At 48.0% G+C, this 25,310-nt stretch overlaps 1 protein-coding gene across 3 annotated transcripts in view; it reads right to left on the bottom strand.

Annotated features, from left to right (window-relative positions):
- AP1G2 (adaptor related protein complex 1 subunit gamma 2) overlaps positions 1–25,310 on the bottom strand; it is a 742,171-nt gene that overhangs the window by 272,890 nt on the left and 443,971 nt on the right. For all 3 annotated transcript variants that reach the window (XM_069633944.1, XM_069633946.1, XM_069633945.1), the window contains one exon: positions 19,133–19,255. In XM_069633944.1, the coding sequence (XP_069490045.1) occupies positions 19,133–19,255 (123 nt within the window). The remainder of the gene's footprint in view (positions 1–19,132; positions 19,256–25,310) is intronic.

Here is a 25,310-nt window from a genome sequence, read left to right as displayed (position 1 = left end):
TAGCTGATGGAAGTATCAGACGGTACCAGTAATGGATTTCAGGATCCTGTTTTAAGCAATAGACCTGAAGGGGCCGGGTTGTGAAGAAGCAGAGGAAATAAGGCGGACTGCCCGGGCCGCGCTTATGCTTTGCGAGCCGAGAGACAAGATCGAGACAGCAAGACGCCCGAAGAGGCGTGCACCCGGAGCCCGAATGCGCATAGATGGTAACTGACGAGACCCGCCGAGCGAACTTGCGGCTGATGCTGGGCCCGCAGTGAAGCCAGACTGAACTTGGAAGGTGCCCTTGGAGAAAGACAGAGACCGGGGTCACGACACAGAGAGTGCGCAAGTATGTGGGTGGACAGAGCCCACTTTAAGGGTGAGGCGAGCGACCAAGACACACATGGGCATAGCCGCTACGGCCCTATACTGTCAAGAGTGGCTTGGTGCCACACAGACCTCTGTGCACGGGGAGGTGCAGCTGGCTTACGCCCGGACAACACGGCAGGATGTCTAATAAAGTTATCAGACCCAGTACCAAACAGCCCACGATCGAGGCCTACACCAAGACGCCCCCAGGTGCGGAGGGAGGCAAAAGCAAGGAGACCCCCACGACAGAGGCAGAGGCACCGGGCACGATCCAGGAGGTGCTAGCAGCAATTGCAGACTTGAAAGTGGCCTGGGAGACTAAACTGGGCCAGGCAATGAACGAACTGAAGGTGAGCCTGGACCTCAAGATTGGTGCGGTCCAAGAGGAAGTGAACCTGCTGAGACTGGACGTGCGGACGATTGCGGAGCGCACCGGGAACTTGGAGAAGGAGATGGCCGCGAATACTGCGGCGTGCGCCGCACATGGATCGGCGCTACATGCCCTCGTGCAGCGGGTGGGCAACCTGGAGGACAGAGCGTAGGAGGCGGAAGGGCGGGCCAGAAGAAAACAACATACGAATTGTCGGCTAGCCGGAAGGAATGGAGGGGCCCAACCCAACAGAATATGTGGAAACCATGATCCTGCATGAGATAACTGGCGGGGCGCTGACCCAGTGGTTCGCGGTTGAAAGGGCGCACAGGGCCCTGACAAGACGACTGCCCCCAGGAACCCCTCCGCGACAGCTGATCACAAAAATTCTGAACTATCGAAACCGGGAGAAGATACTCGAATTTTTTCAGAAGGGAGGAACGATCGAAAGGGGGTCGGCAAAAATCACGGCATATCCGGACTATACGCTGCACGTACAGCGTAGCAGGATGAACTTTGGGTCAGTGAAAAGAAGATTAAAAGAAGCAGGCCATCGTTATATGTTGCTTTACCCAGCCAAGTTGAAAGTAGTGAAAAGATGTCGGTTAGGCAAGATTTGGGGTAGTGCACTACAACAACCTTGATCTCCTGGCAATAGGAACCCAACCTTTGGTATAAGTCTGTACGACACAGGTTTGTACCGTGATTGAGCAGCCAGCCTTATCTCAAGAGGGGTGTAACGCTCACCTGACTCCCACGGAGGCGCTGGCCTGGTTCGCGTTGCTGTGACCTCTTCTAAGGTGATGCGCAGGGTTCGGAAGACGGACTGGACCGGGCCCCCAAATCTTGCTTGTCTGGCTCGCAGAAGTATCCTTCTGTAGGCGAAAATAGGGGATTAACTGTCTGCGGGGTAATGCAATCGGCCTCCCACTTTCCCCTCTCACCCTCCTCGAAACCCTTCTGTGATTCCCCGTAGCGTCTCACCTTAGGGTCTGGAAGGACAAGCTCTCCATCCTGCTTCTGATGCAGGGGCGCGTTGGTATCCAGTTACTTCACTGGATTTTCGGATTGGTGAGAACCAAACTTGCTTGGCTTCCAGGTAAGTTTTTTTGATAAGAGGTTCCCCTTGTGTCCATGCATTAATGTACTAATGCTAGTGTCTTTTTCCCCATAGGGGCCGGGGTACGGAATGCCGGGGAACAGGCACCGACCCGAGATGAGAGGTGAAATCCTTGTAGAAATCAGGTAAGTCTTTAATGAGCGTTTTTTGGTAATGTCTTTTCATTCGCTCATTAACGCTGATGTCCTTTTTTCCCCTTAGGGGCCGGGGTCCGGAAATGCCAGGATGCGGCGCGGACCCGAAATGAAGAGGGAATGAATCAACAGGTAAGTCTTAACATGGAGATTTAGCTTTCCTTATTCCCTTCTCTCTCTCACCTTTTGTTCTTGCCTTTTTCTCCCTAGGCGCTGGGGCGTGACTGCGAATCCGGATGATCGCTGCTGAACATGGAGGCGCCCTGTAAAGGTGAGTGGAATGCGGCGCTGCAGTGATCGACGCGATGAGCTTTTAAATAAAAGTCTTCCTTTTCAGGATTGTCGGCGAGATGTCTCCGGGATGCGGATTTAGCAGGTGTTCTCTTCTTCTGTTCTCTTCTTCTCTTCCTTTGCAGGTGATCCAGGATGCTGGCAGGCGTGGCAGAAGTCAGGATGCAGGAGCAGACACGGTGAGCGTCCAGCTGCTAGATGCAGAACAACGCGATGCACGTGTGGCTGTTCGGGTGGGGTTTAAATAGCCTTGGAAAAAGTTCCAGGTATGTATCCTTCCTCCAATCAGGTATGTATCCTTCCCCGACCACGCCCGGATGGTAAATTAGTCCCACAGGTAAAGTAGTTCCTTTCAGGCCTCAAGGAGGCCGGGATCCTGCAGCATGGTCTGCATCAGGTAAGTGCACCCAAGCACTCCCATAATGAGCCTGGCGCCTATGGCGCCAGGTCTGATGTCTTTTGTGAGCCTGGCGCCATAGGTGCCAGGACACTGTCCAAAGGGCCCCTATATGGGGTTGCTGGGTCTTTCCTTGGGGACTGGATGTCCGCTTTCGGGAAGCAGGGCTTGAACCGGCTCCCCGGGAGTGGGCATCATGACAGCACTTCCCCCCAAGGCCCCTCCCAAGGTTGTTCCCTCCGGGGGTTTTGGTTTGTCTGGGAAGAGTCGGTGGAATTTCCCGACTAATCGAAGTGCATGCACATGGTCGCTGGGTTCCCACGACCTCTCCTGAGGTCCGTACCCCTTCCAATCAATTAGGTAGAACAGTTTTGACCTAAACATTTTTTAGTCTAAAATGTTCTTCACTTCGAATTCGGGCTCCCCATCTATTAGAATAGGTTCTGGAGGTTTGAGTAGTCGGGTTCCGGGTACCACTGGTTTCAGAAGTGACACATGAAAAACAGGGTGAATTCGCATACTAGCTGGTAAATCAAGTTTAACAGCCACTGGGTTAATTATTGCCGTAATAGAATAAGGTCCCAGATATTTTGGGTTAAAAGTTCGAGGCCCTTTGAATGGTAAATGTCTGGTAGCTAACCACACTTGATCCCCAATCTGATACTGAGGTGCTTCACTCCGATGTAGATCAGCATTCTCCTTGTATTTTCTCTTGGCTTGTTGTAAATGCGTAGTTGCCTCTTTGAAGGCTTGGGTAATTGTAGAATGCAGATGTTCTACTGCAGGCATTCCGAGGTTCTGAGGTGAGTCAAGGTTTGAGGTTCGAGGCTGATGCCCAAACAAAGTATAAAAAGGACTGTGGCCAGTTCCAGAGTGTACCGAATTATTATATGCGTATTCGGCTATCCAAAGAATGTCTTTCCAGTTGCTTTCAGATTGCTGTAACATACACCGTAAGTACTGCTCAAGGGTCTGATTTGTCCTCTCGGTCTGACCATCGGTCTGAGGGTGGTGACTGGTCGATAATCTTACGTCGATCAGCGCCATTTGACAACATTTGCGCCAGAAGTGGGAAATGAATTGGCTTCCCCGGTCAGAGATTAGTATAGATGGGAATCCATGTAGCCGAACAATATTTTCGAGGAATTCTTTGGCTAGGAAAGAAGCTGAAGGTAAACCTTTCAAAGGAATAAAGTGGGCCATTTTGGAAAACAAATCCACAATTACCAGAATAGTATTATACCCCGATCAAGGAGGCAGGTCCATAATAAAATCCATTGAAAGGGTGTGCCAAGGTGCTGGCGGTATGTCTAGAGGTTGAAGGAGACCGGCTGGTCTTTTCTTTCGACTTTTATTTTGGGCGCAAACACCACAGGACATCACAAAAGATTTAACATCTTTTCGCCAAGAGGGCCACCAAAATTGTCGTTTCACCTTTTCCTCTGTCTTGGCAATACCGGGGTGTCCCTCTATTAATGTATCATGATAACCGGAAATAACTAGTTCGTGTAATTCCTTATGTGGCAGGAATAAGTGTCCTCGGAAATAAGGTAAACCATTATCTATGGTGAAGTCTGATCCCTTTTGTATCCAATCCTGTAAGGTTGTAGGGTCCAGGAGTTGTTTCACTCTGGCTTGAATGTCTTCTAGCGTCTGTAACGAAGTCATGCCTAGAATCCTCTGTTCGGGAATTATTGGTAGTGGTTCTGAGTTTGTATCAGATTCTCCCATTCCAATTCGGGATAAAGCGTCTGCTTTGCCATTCTTGCATCCAGGTCGATAGGTAATCACGAAATCAAATTCAGCGAAAAACAAAGCCCATCGGAGCTGCCGTGATGACTGAGCCTTGGCGGTTTTCAAATACTGTAAATTCCGGTGATCAGTGATCACTGTGATGGTATGTCGAGCGCCAAGCAGATAATGCCGCCAGGCTTTAAAAGCGGACTTAATGGCTAACAGTTCTTTGTCAGTGATTGCATAATTAACCTCGGGTGCCGAGAATTTTCTGGACCAAAATGCTACGGGATGCAGTTGGTTGGTTTCGGGATCTCTTTGGGACAGGACAACTCCCATGGCTAGGCTGGATGCGTCAGTCTCGACGACATAAGGGAGATGTGGACGCGGGTGTTTAAATATAGGTGCGGAGGTAAACTTAGCTTTTAAATCCTGAAAGGCCTGCTCGGCTTCTTCAGACCATTCAAAACGTTTATTTTTCCTCAAGAGTGCAGTAATGGGTTGTACCACACGTGAAAATTCCGGGATAAACCTGCGATAGAAATTGGCAAAGCCGAGCATACTTTGAACCCCTTTTACAGAGCTAGGTGATGGCCATTTGAGGATGGCATCCACTTTTCTTGAGTCCATTCGGACTCCTTTGGGTGTCAGGATGAAACCTAGAAACTCGACTTCTGTGGTATGGAAAACACATTTCTCCAATTTAGCAAATAGTTTGTGTTGGCGCAGTTTTTCAAGTACTGCCCTGACGTGTTTTCTGTGATCAGATTCCGAAGAGGAGTACACCAGAATGTCATCGATATATACGACAACACAAACATCGATGAGTTCCCGAAGGACATCATTCATGAAGTATTGGAAGGCAGCCGGCGCGTTACACAATCCGAAAGGCATCACCTGGTACTCGAATAATCCGTATTTAGTACGGAAGGCAGTTTTCCATTTGTCGCCTTCTTTAACTCGTACCACATGATAAGCCCCCCGGAGATCTAACTTGGTGTATATGCAAGCGTCCTTCACCTGGTCAAGGAGTTCAGGGATCAGAGGCAGAGGATAACGGTTTTTAACCGTTATCTGGTTCAATGCGCAGTAATCGATACAAGTTCTAAGGTCGCCTTCTTTTTTGGGCACGAAGAACAAAGCCGAGGATGCCGGGGACTTTGACGGGCGAATAAAACCATTAGCTAGGTATTGATCCAAATATTGTCTCAAATGCAGGTTCTCAGGTTCGGTAAGGGCATACAGCCTGCTACAAGGGGGTTGTGCACCGGGAACCAGATCGATTTGGCAATCGTACGATCTGTGAGGAGGTAACGTGTTGGCCTGTTCCTTTTGGAAGACGTCCTGAAAGTCTTGGTATTCCGGAGGTAGTTGCATGGAGGCACAGGTTACAGATGCTAGATTAATCTTCAGGTTTTCTGGGTAGCAGGTTTGTGTACAATCTGGGAAGGTTATTCTCTTAGCTCGGCAATCAATTTGAGGATTATGTGTCTCTAACCAAGGGATTCCAAGAATAACCTGAAACTGTGGAGCCTTGATTACATCAAACACAACACCCTCCCGATGGCCGTCGGGACCAATAAGAGCCCCCTCAGTATTGGAATGTGTTACCGGTCCAGAGGCAATTTCAGTTCCATCGACTGTGGTGATGACATCTTTGCTGGTTTTAGGACGGAGAGGGAGGTTAATCCTAGAGACCAATTCACGATCCACATAGTTTCCAATAGCCCCGCTATCGATGTATGCCTTTATTGCATGCAACCGCTTAGGCTGTTCTGGATCTACGAGAACCATTGGCACAATGAAATGCGAGGTCTGAGAGTTAGTTTTCAAGCTCGGTAAGCGGACCCCTATGCTTGTCAGGCGGAGTCGTTTCCCGAAACAGAGTCTTCATGGTTTTCATCAGCGGCTCCTACCGCCTTTCGGGGCGGTTTTGCCGGGCAATCTCGTAGAAAGTGTCCAGAATTCCCACAATAAAGACATAATTTTAACTGCCGCCTCCTTTCACGTTCCTTTTGAGTTAAGGGTCCTTTAACCCCTCCAATTTGCATAGGCTCAGAGACATCAACTCCCTTGGGATTAGCATGGGTCTTGACCAACACCCGGGTCTCAAACCTGTACCGATCTGCTTTTCTGTTTTGAAGTCTGTGATCCAATTGGACCACTAAGTCTATATACTCTGTGCATTCTTGGGGCGGATTTACAACTTGGGCTAAGACATCTTTAAGTTCTCCGCGTAGGCCTCGATAAAACAACGTGACTCTTTTATCCTCTGGCCATCCCGTTTCCACAATTAGTCTATTAAAGGTTGCAATATAGGATAGGAGATCCTGATTGCCCTGTCGCAGGGATAGAAGTTCGTCACCCAAAGCCTGCCCCTGAGAGTGTCGAGCAAATAACCTTTCCATGCTTGCTTGAAACCCTTGAAAATCACGGAGAATCGGGTCATCTTGAGTAACCAATGGAACTGACCAATCGGCAGCGCAGCCGCTGAGATATGACAAAACAAAGGCTACCTTGGTCTGATCATTAGGGAAGGCCCCAGGTCTGCATAGGAAGTGCAAACGACACTGATTCATGAATACGGCGAATCGTTTGGGGGCCCCAGCAAAGCGTTCGCTTGGGGCTAGCGGCATGTTTCCGGGTAGATTAATCTGCACAGGGTTACTGGAAACCACAGGAGCGGGGTTCCCTCCGGAACCGGGTAGAGGAGTTTGCCCAGCTTGACCTTGCAAAAGCTGTCTGGCCAGGTCATCAGTTCTTTCCTTTGTTATTATTAATTCCCTCCTGAGGGCATTAGTCTCTTGACGAGCGGCATGTACTTCGGCCCGTAATTCCCCCAGTAATTGGGCCAACTGATCAGTCTCAGAACTTTCCATAGCGCCTGGGTGGGAATTTGTAGGAAGGCTTCGCGTTCTGTAACGCTCACCTGACTCCCACAGAGGCGCTGGCCTGGTTCGCGCTGCTGTGACCTCTTCTAAGGTGATGCGCAGGGTTCGGAAGACGGACTGGACCGGGCCCCCAAATCTGGCTTGTCTGGCTCACAGAAGTATCCTTCTGTAGGCGAAAATAGGGGATTAACTGTCTGCGGGGTAATGCAATCGGCTTCCCACTTTCCCCTCTCACCCTCCTCGAAACCCTTCTGTGATTCCCAGTAGCGTCTCACCTTAGGGTCTGGAAGGACGAGCTCTCCATCCTGCTTCTGATGCAGGGGCGCGTTGGTATCCAGTTACTTCACTGGATTTTCGGATTGGTGAGAACCAAACTTGCTTGGCTTCCAGGTAAGTTTTTTTGATAAGAGGTTCCCCTTGTGTCCATGCATTAATGTACTAATGCTAGTGTCTTTTTCCCCATAGGGGCCGGGGTACGGAATGCCGGGGAACAGGCACCGACCCGAGATGAGAGGTGAAATCCTTGTCGAAATCAGGTAAGTCTTTAATGAGCGTTTTTTGGTAATGTCTTTTCATTCGCTCATTAACGCCGATGTCCTTTTTTCCCCTTAGGGGCCGGAGTTCGGAAATGCCAGGATGCGGCGCGGACCCGAAATGAAGAGGGAATGAATCAACAGGTAAGTCTTAACATGGAGATTTAGCTTTCCTTATTCCCTTCTCTCTCTCACCTTTTGTTCTTGCCTTTTTCTCCCTAGGCGCTGGGGCGTGACTGCGAATCCGGATGATCGCTGCTGAACATGGAGGCGCCCTGTAAAGGTGAGTGGAATGCGGCGCTGCAGTGATCGACGCGATGAGCTTTTAAATAAAAGTCTTCCTTTTCAGGATTGTCGGCGAGATGTCTCCGGGATGCGGATTTAGCAGGTGTTCTCTTCTTCTGTTCTCTTCTTCTCTTCCTTTGCAGGTGATCCAGGATGCTGGCAGGCGTGGCAGAAGTCAGGATGCAGGAGCAGACACGGTGAGCGTCCAGCTGCTAGATGCAGAACAACGCGAAGCACGTGTGGCTGTTCGGGTGGGGTTTAAATAGCCTTGGAAAAAGTTCCAGGTATGTATCCTTCCTCCAATCAGGTATGTATCCTTCCCCGACCACGCCCGGATGGTAAATTAGTCCCACAGGTAAAGTAGTTCCTTTCAGGCCTCAAGGAGGCCGGGATCCTGCAGCATGGTCTGCATCAGCTAAGTGCACCCAAGCACTCCCATAAGGAGCCTGGCGCCTAAAGCGCCAGGACTGATGTCTTTTATGAGCCTGGCGCCATAGGTGCCATGACACTGTCCAAAGGGCCCCTATATGGGGTTGCTGGGTCTTTCCTTGGGGACTGGATGTCTGCTTTCGAGGACGCAGGGCTTGAACCGGCTCCCCGGGAGCGGGCATCATGACAAGGGGTCAATGTGAGCAGTAGGGGAGTTACACAGAGATTCACAGTGACAATGATTCAAATGAACACTTATACACAAGGTTTCTTGATTAAACAATTATTAATTTATTTCACAGTCAGTTTTAATAAGCCTTCTTCAGAAGGGGCAATATAATAGTAACACACAAATACACTCCAGAATACACACTCTGTTTCTCCAAGTCAGCAAATACCCATTTGTGATGGCATGCAAGCAGTTTCTACACCCTCAGTTGACTTAAATAGCTAGACAAGGTGGACATTAATACATCACTGTTGCATTTAGAGCAATACTTAGAAGCATGTCAAAGAAAAAGGTTATTAGAACAAAACAAGAGATCTCACATATATTCTGAAGCAGGTACGTACTTTTGAATACCCCCAATGCAAAGTAAGTTAACCCCTTCCTGGAAGGAAGACCAAACACAAAGTCAGAGGGCAGAAGAGTCATTCAGGGAGCCAGGCCAGGCCAAAGTCAATTGGACAAAAGTCTAAGTGAGCTGAAGCAATTCTTACAGGTAGGTAAAAGTCTTGCCCAATGTTTTAGAAGTCTTTGTAGAAAAGAAGAAATCAAAGTAGGGCCACAAGCTGTTTAGGCTTGTGAGGTAAAGAAGCTGTTAGCAACTCTACAGGAGCAGCCAAGACAAGACTCAACTGAGATCAAGTAAGGCTACACAAGAGGTACATTCTCTTAGACTGTACAGTACCTTTGGTTAGAAGAAAGGTTCCAGCTGGCTTCTGCTCCTGTGCAGTTCTGCAGATCCTGTGTTCCTGGGCCTCAGTCATGGGGGCAAGAGGGAGGCCGTCTGGAGGACTCCTGCACTGCAATGGGATGATCAGCGGCAGAAAAGGACCGACTTCTATTCAGTGGTACTTCACGGTTTCAGCTCCTCGCGTCTCAGCAAACAGCACCACTGCGGTTCTTGGCTGTCAAGATGGGCTTTCCTTGCATCTGGGGTCCAGCACACTGTTGAGGTGGCTCAGGCTCAGTCAGTCCTGCTTCCGGGGAGTGCGGAGGATCTTCGTGGAGCTCATGGCCAACTTAAAAGCAATGCACACAATCTGGTGTTCCTCCCCCTGGCTCGTCGGTTCCAGCAGCAGCAGTGGAAATACAACCAGCTGTGAGAGGATGTCCAGACGGGCTTACTTTGGAGTTGATAGGTCCCACCAAATCAAGGGGAGTAGTCGTCCTACAGGGCTTCTCCAGTCGAGGCTAATTCGGAGCTTCAGCACAGCAGCAGGGCTTCACCGGGCAAACCAACAGTCCAGGTGTTGCAGTAGGCATCTCTTCCAAGTTCTTCTTCGGATTCCTTTGTCCAGTGGTCGACTCTGCCTTTCAAGCCAAAAAGATTTTCCTTTTATGCAGGTTTCCATTTATTCCAGCCTAGCTGCCAGTCAAACAGCAGGGTGGCTGTCCTTGCCGGACAGTTAGCCAACCAATCACCACAGAGTGCATTTGGTTCTCCTAGGAGACTAAGCACAGGGAGTTTTGGGCACCTCCCTCACTTCCTGCCTACCCCAGACACCCTGGAGCCAAATGCAGGCTTCACTTGTGAATCCCACCAAAGGCAAAGCGAACATTGGGACCAACCTGGTTTGGCACGCAGAGTAAATCTCAAGAAGGACCTTACCACAAAGAAGTGGCTAAAAAAGAAGACCGGGCCATTTACTGCAGCTGCGAACGCAGCCTGCGGTAAATGCACACCACAGTAGTTAAAACTAAACCACTGCCACCAGCGAGGAATGGGTAACAAAAATTTTTACATGAGAAGCTAGACAAAGGGGATACTAGGTAACCTCTCCAGCACCCTATTGTAAGATAGTATGTGCTGGGTCTCGTAAGTTTAATTTAAGTCAAGTCAATTTCACTTTTGGCCTAGGCTATTGTACTGAATGACTCTTCTTGGGGAGGATCCAAAAGTATTTGCCTGCTTAAGAATATTTGTGGTCTCTTGTATGTTCTAAATAACCTTTTCCTTTGACTTATTACTTGATGGTCCTAAAAGCCACAGTGATATATTAATGTCCCCAGCACCCTAGCAATTGAAGTCACCTGAGGGTGTAGGTAGGGTCTGTGGGCCGTCCCAAAAGGGTATCTACTGATTTAGAGATATTAAAAGTGTGTACCTGACCTTGAGAGTAAGAGTTTATTTGAATACTTGTAACTGTAAATCTCTGTGTAACTCCACTACAGCTCACATTGACCATTCTTGAGATAAGCCTGGCTGCTCAACACACTACCAAAACTGTGCAGTACAAGCTTATACCAAAGGTTGGGTTTCCTATACATGTAGTCAGAGTCGTTTGTAGTGTTCCCAAAGGGTACTGCATACAAACTTTGCCTAACACTTGTGCACTATCTTGTTGAGTAGGGGAGTCGGGGGGAAGCGTAAACAAATTTCCCTGACCATGTTCTCCACAGACCGTTTCCCTTGGATCGGTGCTTCTGAGGGTACCTGGAGGCGTAATCTGGGCATTGCGAGTTCTCCAGAGTTGCGAACAAGTAGATGTCTGGAAAACCCCCTTCTGCAAAAACATTGGAGACGATGTCTTCGTGTAGTCGCCATTTGTACTCTAAGGGCAGTGGGAAGTCTCTGCTGAGCAAGTCTGCCAGAAGATTGAGTTCCCCTGGAACATGTTGAGACAGTAGGAACATCTTGTGTTTGAGAGCCCATTTCCAAATGTTCATTGACAGTTTGGTCAGCCCTGAAGCGTGAGTGCCTCCTTGCTTGTTCAGGTAGTACATGGCCATGAGGATCAGTACGGTCTTTCCCTGCAACTGTGTCTGAAAGGCCTTCAGCGATTTGAACACCGCTAACAGCTCCATCAGGTTTATGTGGTTGGAGACTACTGCTGGGGACCAAACGCTGTGTGCCGTCTGTTGAATGGGGTCAGACCCCCACCCCGTGAGGGATGCATCCGTCATGAGAGTGGCTTCTAGTGTGGGGGTGGTGAAGGATTTCCCCTTCAAGAGGTTTTCCCTAGACTACCACTGCAGAGAGAGCGAGCGAGGGATGCCGAGACACCCACTAGATCGTCCCATTTTCCGCTGGCCTGATACCACTGGCTGTTGAGCCACTCTTGCATGGGGTGCATGCGCAAACGTGCGTGACGAACCAAGTAAATGCAGGATGCCATCATCCCTAACAGACACATGGCCTTGTGTACTGTCACTTCTCAACTGGCTACATACTGAGGGATCTGAAACAGCATGTTTTGAACCCTCTCGTTGGATAGGAAGACAAGGCCGTCTTCTGTCTGAATTAGAGCCACCAGAAACTGATCGACTTGGCTGGGGTCTAGGCTCGAATTCTTCTCGTTTATGGAGAATCCCAGACTGAATAAGAGTTCTATCGTCTTTTGAGTGTTCGACAGGCATGTTCCGTAGGAGTCCCCTGTTATGAGCCAGTCGTCGAGATAAGGATAAACTGGGATGGATTGCCTGTGCATGTGAGCTGCTGCAACTACTAGTACCTTTGTAAACACCCTTGGGGCTGAGGCAATGCCGAATTAAAGGACCTTGAACTGATAGTGTTTGTCCTCTATCATAAACCTTAGGTGTTTCCTGTGTGCCGGCAACATTGAAATATGAAAGTATGCATCTTTCATGTCCAATGTTGCCATGTAATACCCCTGCCTCAGCTGAAGGATTTCCTCTTGCAATGTTACCATACAAAACATTTGGGGCTTGACATATTTGTTGTCCGCTGGGTGCAAGGCTAGCATAGGGTGCATGGTGAGATCCTTTTTGGATACAAGGAAGTACACTGAATAAATACCCTTGTTTACCTGTAGAAGTGGGACGACTTCGATAGCACCCTTTTCCTGCAGGATCTGAACCTCTTGCAGCAGGATCCTCAGGTGTTCTGGCGTTAGGCGTCTGGATCTTGGAGGTCTGAATCGGGGTGGCCGGCTGAACTTCTTGCAATAACGGTGGGTGACGGTCTTGAGCACCCACTGGTCTGTGGTAATCCCCTCCCATGCATCTAGGAATGATGTTATATGTCCCCCGACCGGGGAAGCAAGGGAGGAGACCCAGATCTGAGAGTCATTTCTGACTGGAAGCTGAGGAGCCTCTAGTGGGGTGGAATTACGACCCCTTCGTTTCCCACAGTGTTGTCCTCTAGGTGGATATGGAGTAAAGGAGGCAGACCCCTGTCCTGAGGACCAATTGTTCCCGGAAACATATTGGTTGCGCGGGGAACAAGAATAGGACTGCCCACAAAAGGAGCAGCGAGAACTTCCTCCTCTCTGTTGAAAGGGTCTTAGAGTGATTTGGTTCAAAGTCTTCAAAGGCTTGTGTTCCTTTTTGGCAGTTTCCAATACCTCATCAACTGCCTTGCCAAACAGGTTAGTCTTCCATCGGATTGTTGATTAGCGACGTCTGCGTCTCTGGTTGTAACCCCGAGTTCTTTAACCAGGCGTGATGTTTTAGAAGGGTATCCTGGGCTAAAGTCCTTCCAGCTGTCTCAGCAGCATCCAAAGTGTTCTTGAGGATGCTATGGTTTACCTGCTTACCCCCTGATATTGTAAGCAGGCTAGAACGCACTGGTTCAGGGCCTTCCTGCAGGCTCTCCTACAGCAGGTTCCATTGAACGTCAGAATAGCTGGCCAACGGTGTGGTGTTGTTGGCTATGCAGGTGCAATATGCTGACGCAGTGTAGTGATTCTCTTTCCCCAGAGTATATCATTTTTTGTATTCTTTGTCTGGCTGTGCCTCGCCTGTAGACAAGTGGACCACTGCCCTCTTTCCTTGCTGTCGTGATCACAAGAGTATCCGGGGTGGCATGACCCCTAATATAGAGGGGGTCAGTGGGGAGGGGCAAAAATGTTTTTCCATCCGTGGGTTAACAGCCCTGGTTTGAGAAGGTGTTAAAAGGGAAGGGGCGATGCACATTTTAATGTAATTCAGTAAAGGGATAGCCTGGATGGCAGGAGCCTTCACCTTTAAAATGTCCTCCACAAAATCTGAATCCGGCACTGCCTCTTGCGTGGCTACTTGGAAGTGTTCTGCCGCTCTTTTCAGAATGTTGTTAAACGCCATCTGATCATCTACCGGTGATGACTGATGCAGAGGTGGGGAGGAGGGGGGGTCCATACATATGGTGTAAGGGTCCAGGGTATGGGTAGGGGACAGCCAAAGCGGCTTATCCACCGGCTGACCATCATCCCATCCCTGGGGCTGATTAGTGGGATCCTCAAAGGGATCATCATCATGTGAATAAGGATCAAGAGGACCTTCTTCTTGATCTATGAGGTCAAAGACCTTCTCATGAAATGGGTTAGAGGTTCTTTGGAATTTTGCTAGTGGTGTATAAGGATCATCTTCACGAGGTCTCTTAGGAGTGAAGCTTTCAGAAAAATCGGCGTGGCTAGGACGGCCATGTAAAGGGACGTGCTCCGGAGGAGCTCCTTCGATCCTGTATTGATCCTGGGGAAAAAGTGCGCGCACGGATGCCTGCCAGCGCTGTGAATTAACATCCATGACTATGAAGGTGGGGGCCATACTCGCTGAACTTTTGGTGCACATGGGATGCACGGACACAAAGTTATACCCATTTGTATAACTGCGAGCCCCGACTCGAAAAATGGAAACAAAATGGCTGCGGGAACAAAGGAATCATCGAGGGTCATGGGCGCGCTGCAGTGATAGCTGATGGAAGTATCAGACGTACCAGTAATGGATTTCAGGATCCTGTTTTAAGCAATAGACCCGAAGGGGCCGTGGTGTGAAGAAGCAGAGGAAAGAAGGCGGACTGCCCGGGCCGCGCTTATGCTTTGCGAGCCGAGAGACAAGATCGAGACAGCAAGACGCCCGAAGAGGCGTGCGCCCGGAGCCTGAATGCGCATAGATGGTAACTGACGAGACCCGCCGAGCGAACTCGCGGCTGATGCTGGGCCCGCAGTGAAGCCAGACTGAACTTGGAAGGTGCCCTTGGAGTAAGGCAGAGACCTGGGTCACGACACCGAGAGTGCGCAAGTATGTGGGTGGACAGAGCCCACTTTAAGGGTGAGGCGAGCGACCAAGACACACATGGGCATAGCCGCTACGGCCCTATACTGCCAAGAGTGGCTTGGTGCCACGCAGACCTCTGTGCACAGGGAGGTGCAGCTGGCTTACGCCCGGACAACACGGCAGGATGTCTAATAAAGTTATCAGACCCAGTACCAAACAGCCCACGATAGAGGCCTACACCAAGACGCCCCCAGGTGCGGAGGGAGGCAAAAGCAAGGAGACCCCCACGACAGAGGCAGAGGCACCGGGCACGATCCAGGAGGTGCTAGCAGCAATTGCAGACTTGAAAGTGGCCTGGGAGACTAAACTGGGCCAGGCAATGAACGAACTGAAGGTGAGCCTGGACCTCAAGATTGGTGCAGTCCAAGAGGAAGTGAACCTGCTGAGACTGGACGTGCGGACGATTGCGGAGCGCACCGGGAACTTGGAGAAGGAGATGGCCGCGAATACTGCGGCGTGCGCCGCACATGGATCGGAGCTACATGCCCTCGTGCAGCGGGTGGGCAACCTGGAGGACAGAGCGGAGGAGGCGGAAGGGCGGGCCAGACGAAACATACAAATTGTCGGCTTGCCGGAAGGAATGGAGGGGCCCAACCCAACAGAATATGTGGAAACCATGCTCCTGCAGGAGATAACTGGCGGGGCGCTGACCCAGTGGTTCGCGGTTGAAAGGGCGCACAGGGCCCTGACAAGACGACTGCCCCCAGGAACCCATCCGCGACCGCTGATCGCAAAAATTCTGAACTATCGAAACCGGGAGAAGATACTCGAATTTTTTCAGAAGGGAGGAACGATGGAAAGGGGGTCGGCAAAAATCACAGCATATCCGGACTATACGCTGCACGTACAGCGTAGCAGGATGAACTTTGGGTCAGTGAAAAGAAGATTAAAAGAAGCAGGCCATCGTTATATGCTGCTTTACCCAGCCAAGTTGAAAGTGTTCTACAAGAACAAATCCCTGTTCTTTGAGACGCCGAAGGATGCAATGGAATGGCTGGATATGCAGGGCCGCCCTCAGGAACCAGATATCCAGATTGGAGCTGCAGAAGATAAGTAGCACGCAGCTGTGTCCTCCTCGGGGACATGGCTAGGACATAGGGACTTGAATATAGAGTTAAATTAAGCTTGTGGGGAGTGCGCGGCAAGATAAGCTGGAAGTGAGGTAGGTGCCCGAAATTGCCTGTGCTGAGTCTCCTAGGAGACTCAAATGCACTCTAGTGATTGGCCGGCTGACTGTCCGGTAAGGACATCCACCCCAATGGGTGACTGACAGCTAGGCTGGAATGAATGGGAGGGAACTGAATAAAAGGCGAAGCTTTTGGCTTGGAAGGTAGAGTCGACCACTGGACGAAGGAACAAAAGAACTACTTGAACAGGACACTTCCTGCAACTCCTGGACCGTTTGTTTGCCCGGTGAAGCCCTGCTGCTGTGCTGACACACCAAATTCGTATCAAAAGAGAAGCCCCCGCAAGGACGACTTCTCCCCATGAGTTGGTGGGACCAATCAACTCCAAAGTACGCCACCTGGATATCCTTCTCTGAGCTGGTTGAATTTCCACAGAGTTGCTGCTGGAAACCCTATAGCCAGGGAGAGGAACACCAGATTGTGTGTTGCTTTTAAGTTGGCCTAGAGCTTCAGGAAGATCCTCCGGACTCCCAGGAAGCAGGACTGACCGAGCCTGATCCCCCTCAGAGTGCGGGCCCCAGAAGCAAGGAAAGCCCCTCTCAACAGCCAGGAACCGCAGTGTTGCTATTTGCGGTAGACGTGAGGAGCTGAAACACTGAACAGCCACTGATTTGAAGATTGCCGGTTGCGAGCGGTGACCGTCCCATTGCAGTGCAGAAGTCCCCAGAAGTCCTCCTTGTCCCCACGAATGAGGCCCAGGAACAGTGAGATCTGCAGAGCTGCACAGGAACAGAAGTCATCAGATGCACTTTTTCTTCAATTCAAAGGTACTGTACAAAGTCTGAGAGAACTTACCTCTTGCTGTAGAGTTGCTTGCATCTTCTACTACTCACAAGTCTAATCAGCTTGTGGCCCTACATTTGATTCTTCTTTTCTTCAAAGACTTCTAAAACATTGTGCAAAGACTTTTCTACTTACCTACCAGAAGTGCTTCATCCTATATAAGACTATTGCCCATCGACTTTGGCCTAGCCTGTTATAATGAATGACTCTGCTGTGGGGATCCAAAAGTATTTGCCTGCTTAAGAAGATTTATGGTCTCTTGTTGTTATAATAATCTTTTCCTCTTACCAATTTATAACAATATTCTAAATGCAAACAGTAAGATATTAATGTCCCCAGCACCCTAGCTATTGAAGTCACCTGATGGTGTAGGTTGTGTCTGGGGCCATCTCAAAAGGGTCTTTACTGATTTAAAAACTAAGAGTGTACAGTATTGAAGTGTATTTGTGTGTTACTATTATACTGCTCCCTTCTGAAGAAGGCTTATTCTAACTGACTGATAAATAAATAAATTATTGTTCATTCAAGAAACCTTGAGTGTAAGAGTTTATTTGAATACTTATCACTATGAACCTCTGTGCAACTCCCCTACAGCTCGCATTGACCCCGCTTGAGATCAGCCTGGCTGCTCAACATGCTACCAAAACTGTGCAGTACAAGCTTATACCAAAGGTTGGGTTTCCTTTACCTGTAGTCAGAGTCGTTTGTAGTGTCCCCAGAGGGTATTGCATACAAACTTTGCCTAACAGACATGCTCTTAGGAGGCGTTTCGACGGCCTTGCGGCTTTTGGTGCTGGCGCCCTTACTTACAGAATGCCCAGACATCTTGCCGCTCACGTGGTTGCGGGGAGGGCTGCCGATCACACGAATTGGGAGGTGCCGTCGAGGAACTCGACGTACCCCTTGGCGCCTTGGTCCGCTTCGACTGATCCGTCCTGGCGGTACCAGGGTTTGTGCGCTTAGTCCCATGGGTAGCAGGCGCATCCCTGTCGCCGGGATGTACATTCCCCATAGCAGGACTTACGTCGTGCCTAGCGGGGCCGGGGACAGACGTCATGGAGCGCTCCGATGTAAGGTCAATGGCATCCGATTCAGAGCCATGGTCGTCGCTTACATCCTCATCACATTAGGCTACGGGGGAGCTACCCTCGGCCGGCGAAATAGCGTAGTCTGCCCACCGTTTCACTCAACGCTCATTGATCATCTTAGGATGCAGGAGCTAGCAGTACTGACAAGACGTCTAGTTGTGATTGAGGGGAAGACACAATTGAACTGCCGGTGCTTGTCTTTCCACAGAAATGTTCCCTTACAGGAAGGGCAACATTTAAATGGTGTCCTGTCCATAGCTCAGGTATATTAAAGTGACGACAAAACCAAAGGGGCAAAGAGAGGGGAGAACGTGGTCGGCAACGCCCACCGGAGCACCAGCCGGCTGTGGTGAGGAAGTAATCGTCGAGAGGGGACGAATAAATATAAATGACCGGAGGTTGGGAAACATAACATTTTATTGCAATAAGGAAGAGCTACGCATAAGGCAAACAGCAAGCTGGGCAGAAAAAAAAACAATCTGAGGGACCTCGACGTGTGAGGGATTTGAAGTACATTACACGTCACGTTAGATAGTGTTACAGGCATCGCCCATGTCGACGTCCCTTTTCGATCCTCGAAAGACAAGATCCAATACACTGCGGTTACCACTAGATGTCGGATGATATGCACAGCATGTGATTCTAAGCAGATTCACAAGCATCAGAAATGTATTTCATATTAAGTGTGTGACAAGATTTGCCTCAAAGTTTCATTGCTTAGTGTGTATTTTAAAGGCCTAATAGAACGCTGTATATTTTTGTACTTACCTAACTGGAATTAATGGTGTTGCTCTGTATGGACACATTGTAGCCCAAACAACGCTTGCAACCCTTCCTAAGTCTAAGCCTTACCACTTTGCCACCTACATTGATTGGTTTTGGCTAGACTTTAGTGTCTTTCCTGTTCACCAGAATAGGTTGGTCGCCCTAAATCCACCCCTATAGTGGATTTTGGAACTCCTTCTTAAAAGAAATCCGTGGTAGAGAAAGCTGCACAAAGAAAGTCTTTCCTAACAAATAGGCAGAAGGATACAAATGTGAGCTTTACGATTGGGATGACCAAGTGGTTACGAACACTCCAACCATTGCCAATAAGCTGTGCAGTGATACCTATTGCTACACCTGGTCTGTTGGATGAAACGCAGAACTTCAAGGTTGGTAAAATAAAACACTATGCTTGTATCAACACATTCACGTCAACTAAGCATCTATAGAAGTCAATATTAAGAGGAACATTTTTAAACATAAGAAAGTTCCAAGATGTACCATGGACACTCCCTTTGTACAGTTGTATCCCTCCCTTTGATGGAGGGACTTACCTGTGAAATATCATCCTGGATGGCTGAATAGAGCTTCTGCACAGTGTAACCATGGAGTTCGCTGGTGCTGCTGATGAGGTGAATTAAGTTAGAGACTGCATCATCCCTCACATAGCCCCCAGCCTAAGGGAGAGAGTAAAAAACGGGAACTGGAGTGAGGATACCTTCTACACAGAGCACATAATGACAACTCTTAAACAGCAAGGGACAAGACAGGCCCCTGAAAGTTACCTTAAACCCAGCACACAAGGACCTATCTGCTGCCATAAACAACAGACCAACCACCCATTAAACCTTCTAACATGAGCTCAGAACAAAATGGCATTTCTTCTACGGTAAGAGACAGGCCCCCTGCAACTATTACGTTTTTCACCAGCACAAAATGGGCTCTGTTGCAGCGCAGGTGGCATGCCCCTCTGGACTTATTGGGGAGGAAGGATAGCTCAGGGGCAATGCGTTTATCTTGGAAGCAAGATAAGGCAGCGCAACACAGGTTTGAATCCCGATCCTGTGCTTAGAAACCACTCGCTGGTATTAAGCGTGTTATAAATGAACAATAAACAAAAATAAACAGTAGGCAAAGACAAGATAGCCAAACAAAACCATCAACAATTGTACAATGATATGATATGGCATTTATAACACGCCTATACACAAGTGTTTCAAGGCACGACGAGGCAAGGGAGGGAGAACAGAGGGAAGACAGACAACAATCCTATTAGGCCAGGTGTCAATAAAATAGCACAACTGCATGGGGAGGGGACAGCGGAGTACATGGGATAATAGAATACATAAAGTAAAAGTAGCAGGTGGCAAGTGCAGGGTTAAGTGCAGACACCAGGTGTCAAGTGCTGGTAGTGGGACTGTAGGGAAACAGAAAAACAGTCCCCAAGTGCAGGGGTTGCCAGGAAGGCAGTGCAGGTGAGTGACTGGCGGAGGAGGGAACCTGGGCCCGAGATCAGAGGGTGGCCAGGTAACCAGTCAAGTTTCAGTTTCAGCCAGGAGTCAGCAGGGGAGAGGAGGAGAAAAAGCAGAAGCAAAGAGAAAGGTTTTGAGGTGCTTCTGGAACCGGAGATGATTCTCCTCAAGTTTCAGGGAGGAAGGGAGGCTGTTCCAGAGGGAGGCCCCAGCCAAAGAAAGAGATCTTCCACCAACTCATTGCTTGGAGAAGCGACTGAGCCTGAGGGAGTTGGAGGCGGATGAGCGAAGAGCTTGAGAATTAAGATATTTAGGAAGAGAGAGTTGAAGGTATTGAGGCCCATGGCCCCAGAAGGCCTTGTGGACAATGCAGAGGGTTTTGAACTGTTACTGCCGGATTCTTCAGCTGTAGACCGGCCGCACAATCTTGACATCAGTTTCACATCAGCTTCAAGAATTGTGCCTTGTGCACATCCTAATCATGGTAATTTTTAACATTTCAGTTTGCCTTTATTAAATAAAATCGATTGATACGAAAAATTCATGCGGTGCAGATACCTAGTGTAAAATGGAAATCGGCATAACAAATACTAGTCCGCACATAGTAGAACGGGGAGAGCAAAGCTAAGAAAAATAGTTTACCGTGTGAAATAAAATTGAAATAAGCAATGAGAAAAAGGTCGTAAATTGGTCAGAACGCTCTGATCTAAGAGGGGGAAAAATAAATATAATTATCAAATCATCAGGGCAAGGTCACTGAATGACTGTGTGTAACTTCTCAGTCTATAATAGGTGGAGAAACTAACCCTAGATCTCTCTTTTTCACATGGAAGACATAGTACAATGTCTCAGTTGGGTAAACGCATTTAATTTACAGAAGATCAAATTTAAATCTAATAAGTTTAACAAAAATGACATAAACAAGAATAAACAATAAGAACAATTTTTACATTGAATTTACAGGCAATGATTTTTGGCAACCATCTATTAGTCTCAACCAATGTTCCCTCTAATTATTTTTCTCTATGTGCGGAACTGGTTTGCTGTTGTGCACACATTATTTTCCATGTGCGCAACTGACTAATGGGGTAAGCCACTTTGTGAGCATGCGTCTTTAGTGAACTACCGTTGCAGAAGAGAGTTTGGAAAGGAATTTCCTCTTCCCAGCCACTGCAATTCTTGACAAATCTTACAATCTTACAAATCTTACAATACTTTTTTCCAAACACATAGGCTAAAATAGAATATGTCATATGTGACTAAACAGAAAACTCATAAACCAGTCCAATACTTCAACATCTACCACAGTACCTTGCAAACGTTTTATGCCACTGGAAAATCACTCATGTGTACTACAAAACACAAATATCTTGTCATAAACTGATGTGGCTGTCAAGAAATTCAAACAGGACTTAACATTTGCCGATGGATTCATGACGATTAAAAACAATGGGGATTTACCGGGGCATTACAGCCCCGGTGGTCCCGGTAATTACTCATTGCCGGGCGCCAGAAAATATTGATCCCCATTCCAATTCGAGTCCCATTGGACTCAATGGGAATGGGGAGGTCTGATGCACCGGCACCATTCATGTATCGTGCCGGTGCATCCGACAAGGTCTGCGAGTGGGTGCCGTTTCACCCGGCAGATCAGACCTGTATTGTGTGAGTGACGCTTTTGGTAAGTAACAAATTCTAGCATGTGAACGTTTTTCATATTATTCATATTACAGCAAACATTAAACAAGTGGATGTAGGTACAGGTCTGTTAACCTTTTGCAGAGCCAAGAGAGGATGAGTCAAGGTTGTCCGGTACTATCTTAATGTGTTCTGGGGCAGAAGTTAGAGTCATAAGGTCAAAGTGTGGTAGAATCAAGCTCAGGAGTCGTGGGTGGGGAGGGGACATAATTGGTTAATGTGTGCAGGCATATCTTGGTTAGATTCTTCTGTTCATGGAGCCAGAATTTTCATATAAGTTTCTAACCTCTTATGTGTGTATTTTGTGTGTATTTTGCTATTAGGGATTTTAGGTGTTTACAGTCCGAAAGCAAATTCCAATGTATTGCTGTGGCTTGTGCATCATTAAATACTTTTGAATAGGTTAGAATTGTCTGTGTGCGCTGCTAAATATCTTCTGAGCAGCACCCAGAAGGAAGCTGGGCAAGCGCACATGCGCACAGCTTAGAGGGAACACTGGTCTCAACAAAGTAGTGCCTTAGATCACAGTCAGACACTGGAATAGTAATGTAACTTTCAAGTTTATGTTTGTTGAAGATCAATCATTCCTTATTGACAAATTCAAATCACAAAAAACTGTTCAATGTGAAATCTTCATTTAAACCCCAGGGCTGTAACGAGCTTAACTTGTCAATCCAATACGCCTCTCTTTGTAGTAAGATTGACTGGTAGTCACCTCCTCTTGTAGGTCGTTTGACAACTTCTAGCACCTGGTATTTTAATTGGGCAATTGAATGTTTCTGCATGTTGAAGTGGCGGGCTACCGGTGAGTATTGGTTATTACATATTATGTTCTACTTGTGTTCAGACAGTCTTGATTTGACAGGTCTTTTGGTCTGTCCTACATACACTTTGCCACAAGGGCACTTCCAAGATATATATGACACCTGATGTCAGACACGTGGAGTAGTCTCTTAATTTGATTTTTCGACCATTCCTGGGGTGAGTCACTACATTACCTTTGATTGTGTTATTACAGTGTATACACCCTAAACAAGGGAAGGTGCCTAGTTTTTTGGTGGCTAGGAAAAGTTGTTTCTCCTAAAATATGGAGCAACCTATAAGTCTCATGATTATCTCCTCAAATTCATTCATGTTTGTGCTATCTAATTGACCTGCTTCACTTTTATTCCATTTTCCATAATATAATGTACTCAGAGAGGCACTGCATGCAGAACTTAATGTTAGTGGCTGCACATACCAACCTATTCCTTTGCCACCATGCTGTGGCAAATGAGCACACACCCAACAGTTATTCTTTTTCAAAATTGAATGTGTCATGTTCATTATTTGCAGTAATGTGTTATTCCCATAACTTTCTCTATGTCTTTCTTCCATTGGGGACAGAGTTTAAGTAATTACATGTACAGGGCTTTCAGTGGTGGAGTTGTTTCTTATGGGCAACAGAATTTCTAAGGGGTGCATTTCTTCCAAGTACCATAATACCAGTGTTGTCGTTACTGGGGCATTATGCTCATTACGCACATTATTATTGTTAGAATCAGCATACAATTTTTTCGATAACTCTTTGTGTGTAATCTTTCAGTTTCTATGTTTAATTCATTATCAGCAGTGGTGCAGGAGGAGGCAAAAGCTGGTTCCGGCATTTTCTCTCACAGTCCTTCGTCTGCAGTGTTCGTCATGAATGTCTCTCGTTGCTGCACTCGGAATGTCAATAAGTTTGATAATGTCAACAGTCTATCCAGCCAGTTCTTAGCAGCCTGGATTGCTACACGTTGGGCAAGATCTCTGTGCGTCTGCACATTTGCTCAAAGGAACTCCAGAGCAGTTATCAATTTCCTTCGTACCATGTGCGCCCCGTTTGTCTGTACGGGTTCAGGACACATGGATTTTGTGTTAGCACCGCGGAGTCTCGATTATTGGGCTGTCCGATTTGCACAACCCTCACAATGTTCTCCTCTAGGCCTCCGGTTCCTACTTCATCCGAAAATAGGAAACAGAGGCAACAAAAAGAAAATCAACAGGAATGAAGGTTTGATCACTTCTTCTTCCTGGGCCGCAAATTGTATCGCCTTGCTCCTGGTATCGTGTGATCATCGAATAGTACAGGTGCACTTCCAGACTCAAGCTCGGAGTCAGCCTGTGGCGCAATAGCAGATGATGATGAGCGCCACAGTGATGATGCAGCTTTTGTTTCAGGCTGCAGCACAACGAAAGAGGGTGGGCGCCAAAGAGGTACACGTTCTGTGTTTGCCAGCAGTGATGCAGATTCTGCTGGACAACGTTTGGGCACTCCTTGCCCTTCCTCTTTCACAGCAATCTTTCCAAGCTTTCTTTCAGGATCAGGCAGATTTTGTGGCAAAGAACTGCGAATCGTGTCTTTTATTGCTGGGACCGCTGTCTCTTTCTGGTCGTCTCGATCAGTCAGTTTTTCAGCCGGTGGTGGGACCTTCTTGGCGTGTGTTACGTGTATCCACGCCTTCCTCCCATCCACCCGAATTGCCGTTTGCGTAGTGAGGAGGATCAGATAGGGTCCACGCCATCTGGGTGCTAACGATGTCTTTCGCTCAAAGTTCTTTATTAGCACCCAGTTTCCTGGCTCCAGTGCGTGTCCCTGACCAGTCTTATTGGCAATGCCTCCTGCACCTGCTGATGAATCAAACGCAATTTTTGTATTAACAGATTACAATAGATACTGAGCACAGGATATTCTAGTTCCCTCAGCCTCTTTGGTTGATGTGAACACCAAACATTCGCTGGTCTCCCCATAACGATTTCATACGGGGAGAGCCCAGTTCTCGCCTGTACAGATGTGCGCATGCACTAACGCTAGCGGTAATGCATCTACCCAGCTTAACTTGCTTCCTGCGCATATCTTGCTAATCTTAGATTTGTAAGATACTGTTATGGCGTTCAATAATACCGGCACACATGGGGTGCCTAGAACAGTGGAATCGTTTATCGATCTGGAGACCTGCACAAATCTGTAATATTACTGCGCCCACAAAATGTGGACCGTTGTCTGACCATATGACAAGGGGCAGGCCAAAACGGGAAAAGTATTCTTTTAACATTACTTTCGCCGTACTCATAGCAGTGCAGTCTTTCAATGGATATGCTTCCACCCACTTGCTAAATGCACATATGACCACCAGGACATACTTCAAGTTTTGGCATCTCTCCATTTCTATGAAATCAAAGTGGATTACCTCAAACGGCATAGAGGGAGGACCAAAACTGCCTGTTGGAGTCACTGTTGCCTTCCCCACATTATGTTGTAGACACGTGATACAATTTTGCACCAACCTCTCAGCATTTTTCTTTATGTGCGCATTCTCCCATACTGTGGCTAAGTGTTGAACTATCTTTTTAGTACAAATATGAGTAGGGCTGTGAGCCATCGTGACCATTGCAGTTACATAGGAGTTGGGCAGCATCCAATTTCTATTCTTCTTGTCTACCCAGCAACCCTCCAGATCTAATTTAGCAGAGCCCTCAGCCCACCCTTGTATTTCATCTGCAGTGGCTTCCGCCTGCATTTCTTTGAAAGTGGCAATTCCAT

Source organism: Ambystoma mexicanum, chromosome 13, assembly GCF_040938575.1.
Source record: "Ambystoma mexicanum isolate Mex_15411 chromosome 13, UKY_AmexF1_1, whole genome shotgun sequence".
In the NCBI taxonomy this organism is placed as follows: domain Eukaryota; kingdom Metazoa; phylum Chordata; class Amphibia; order Caudata; family Ambystomatidae; genus Ambystoma; species Ambystoma mexicanum.
This window is presented reverse-complemented; position numbering and strand designations above follow the sequence as displayed.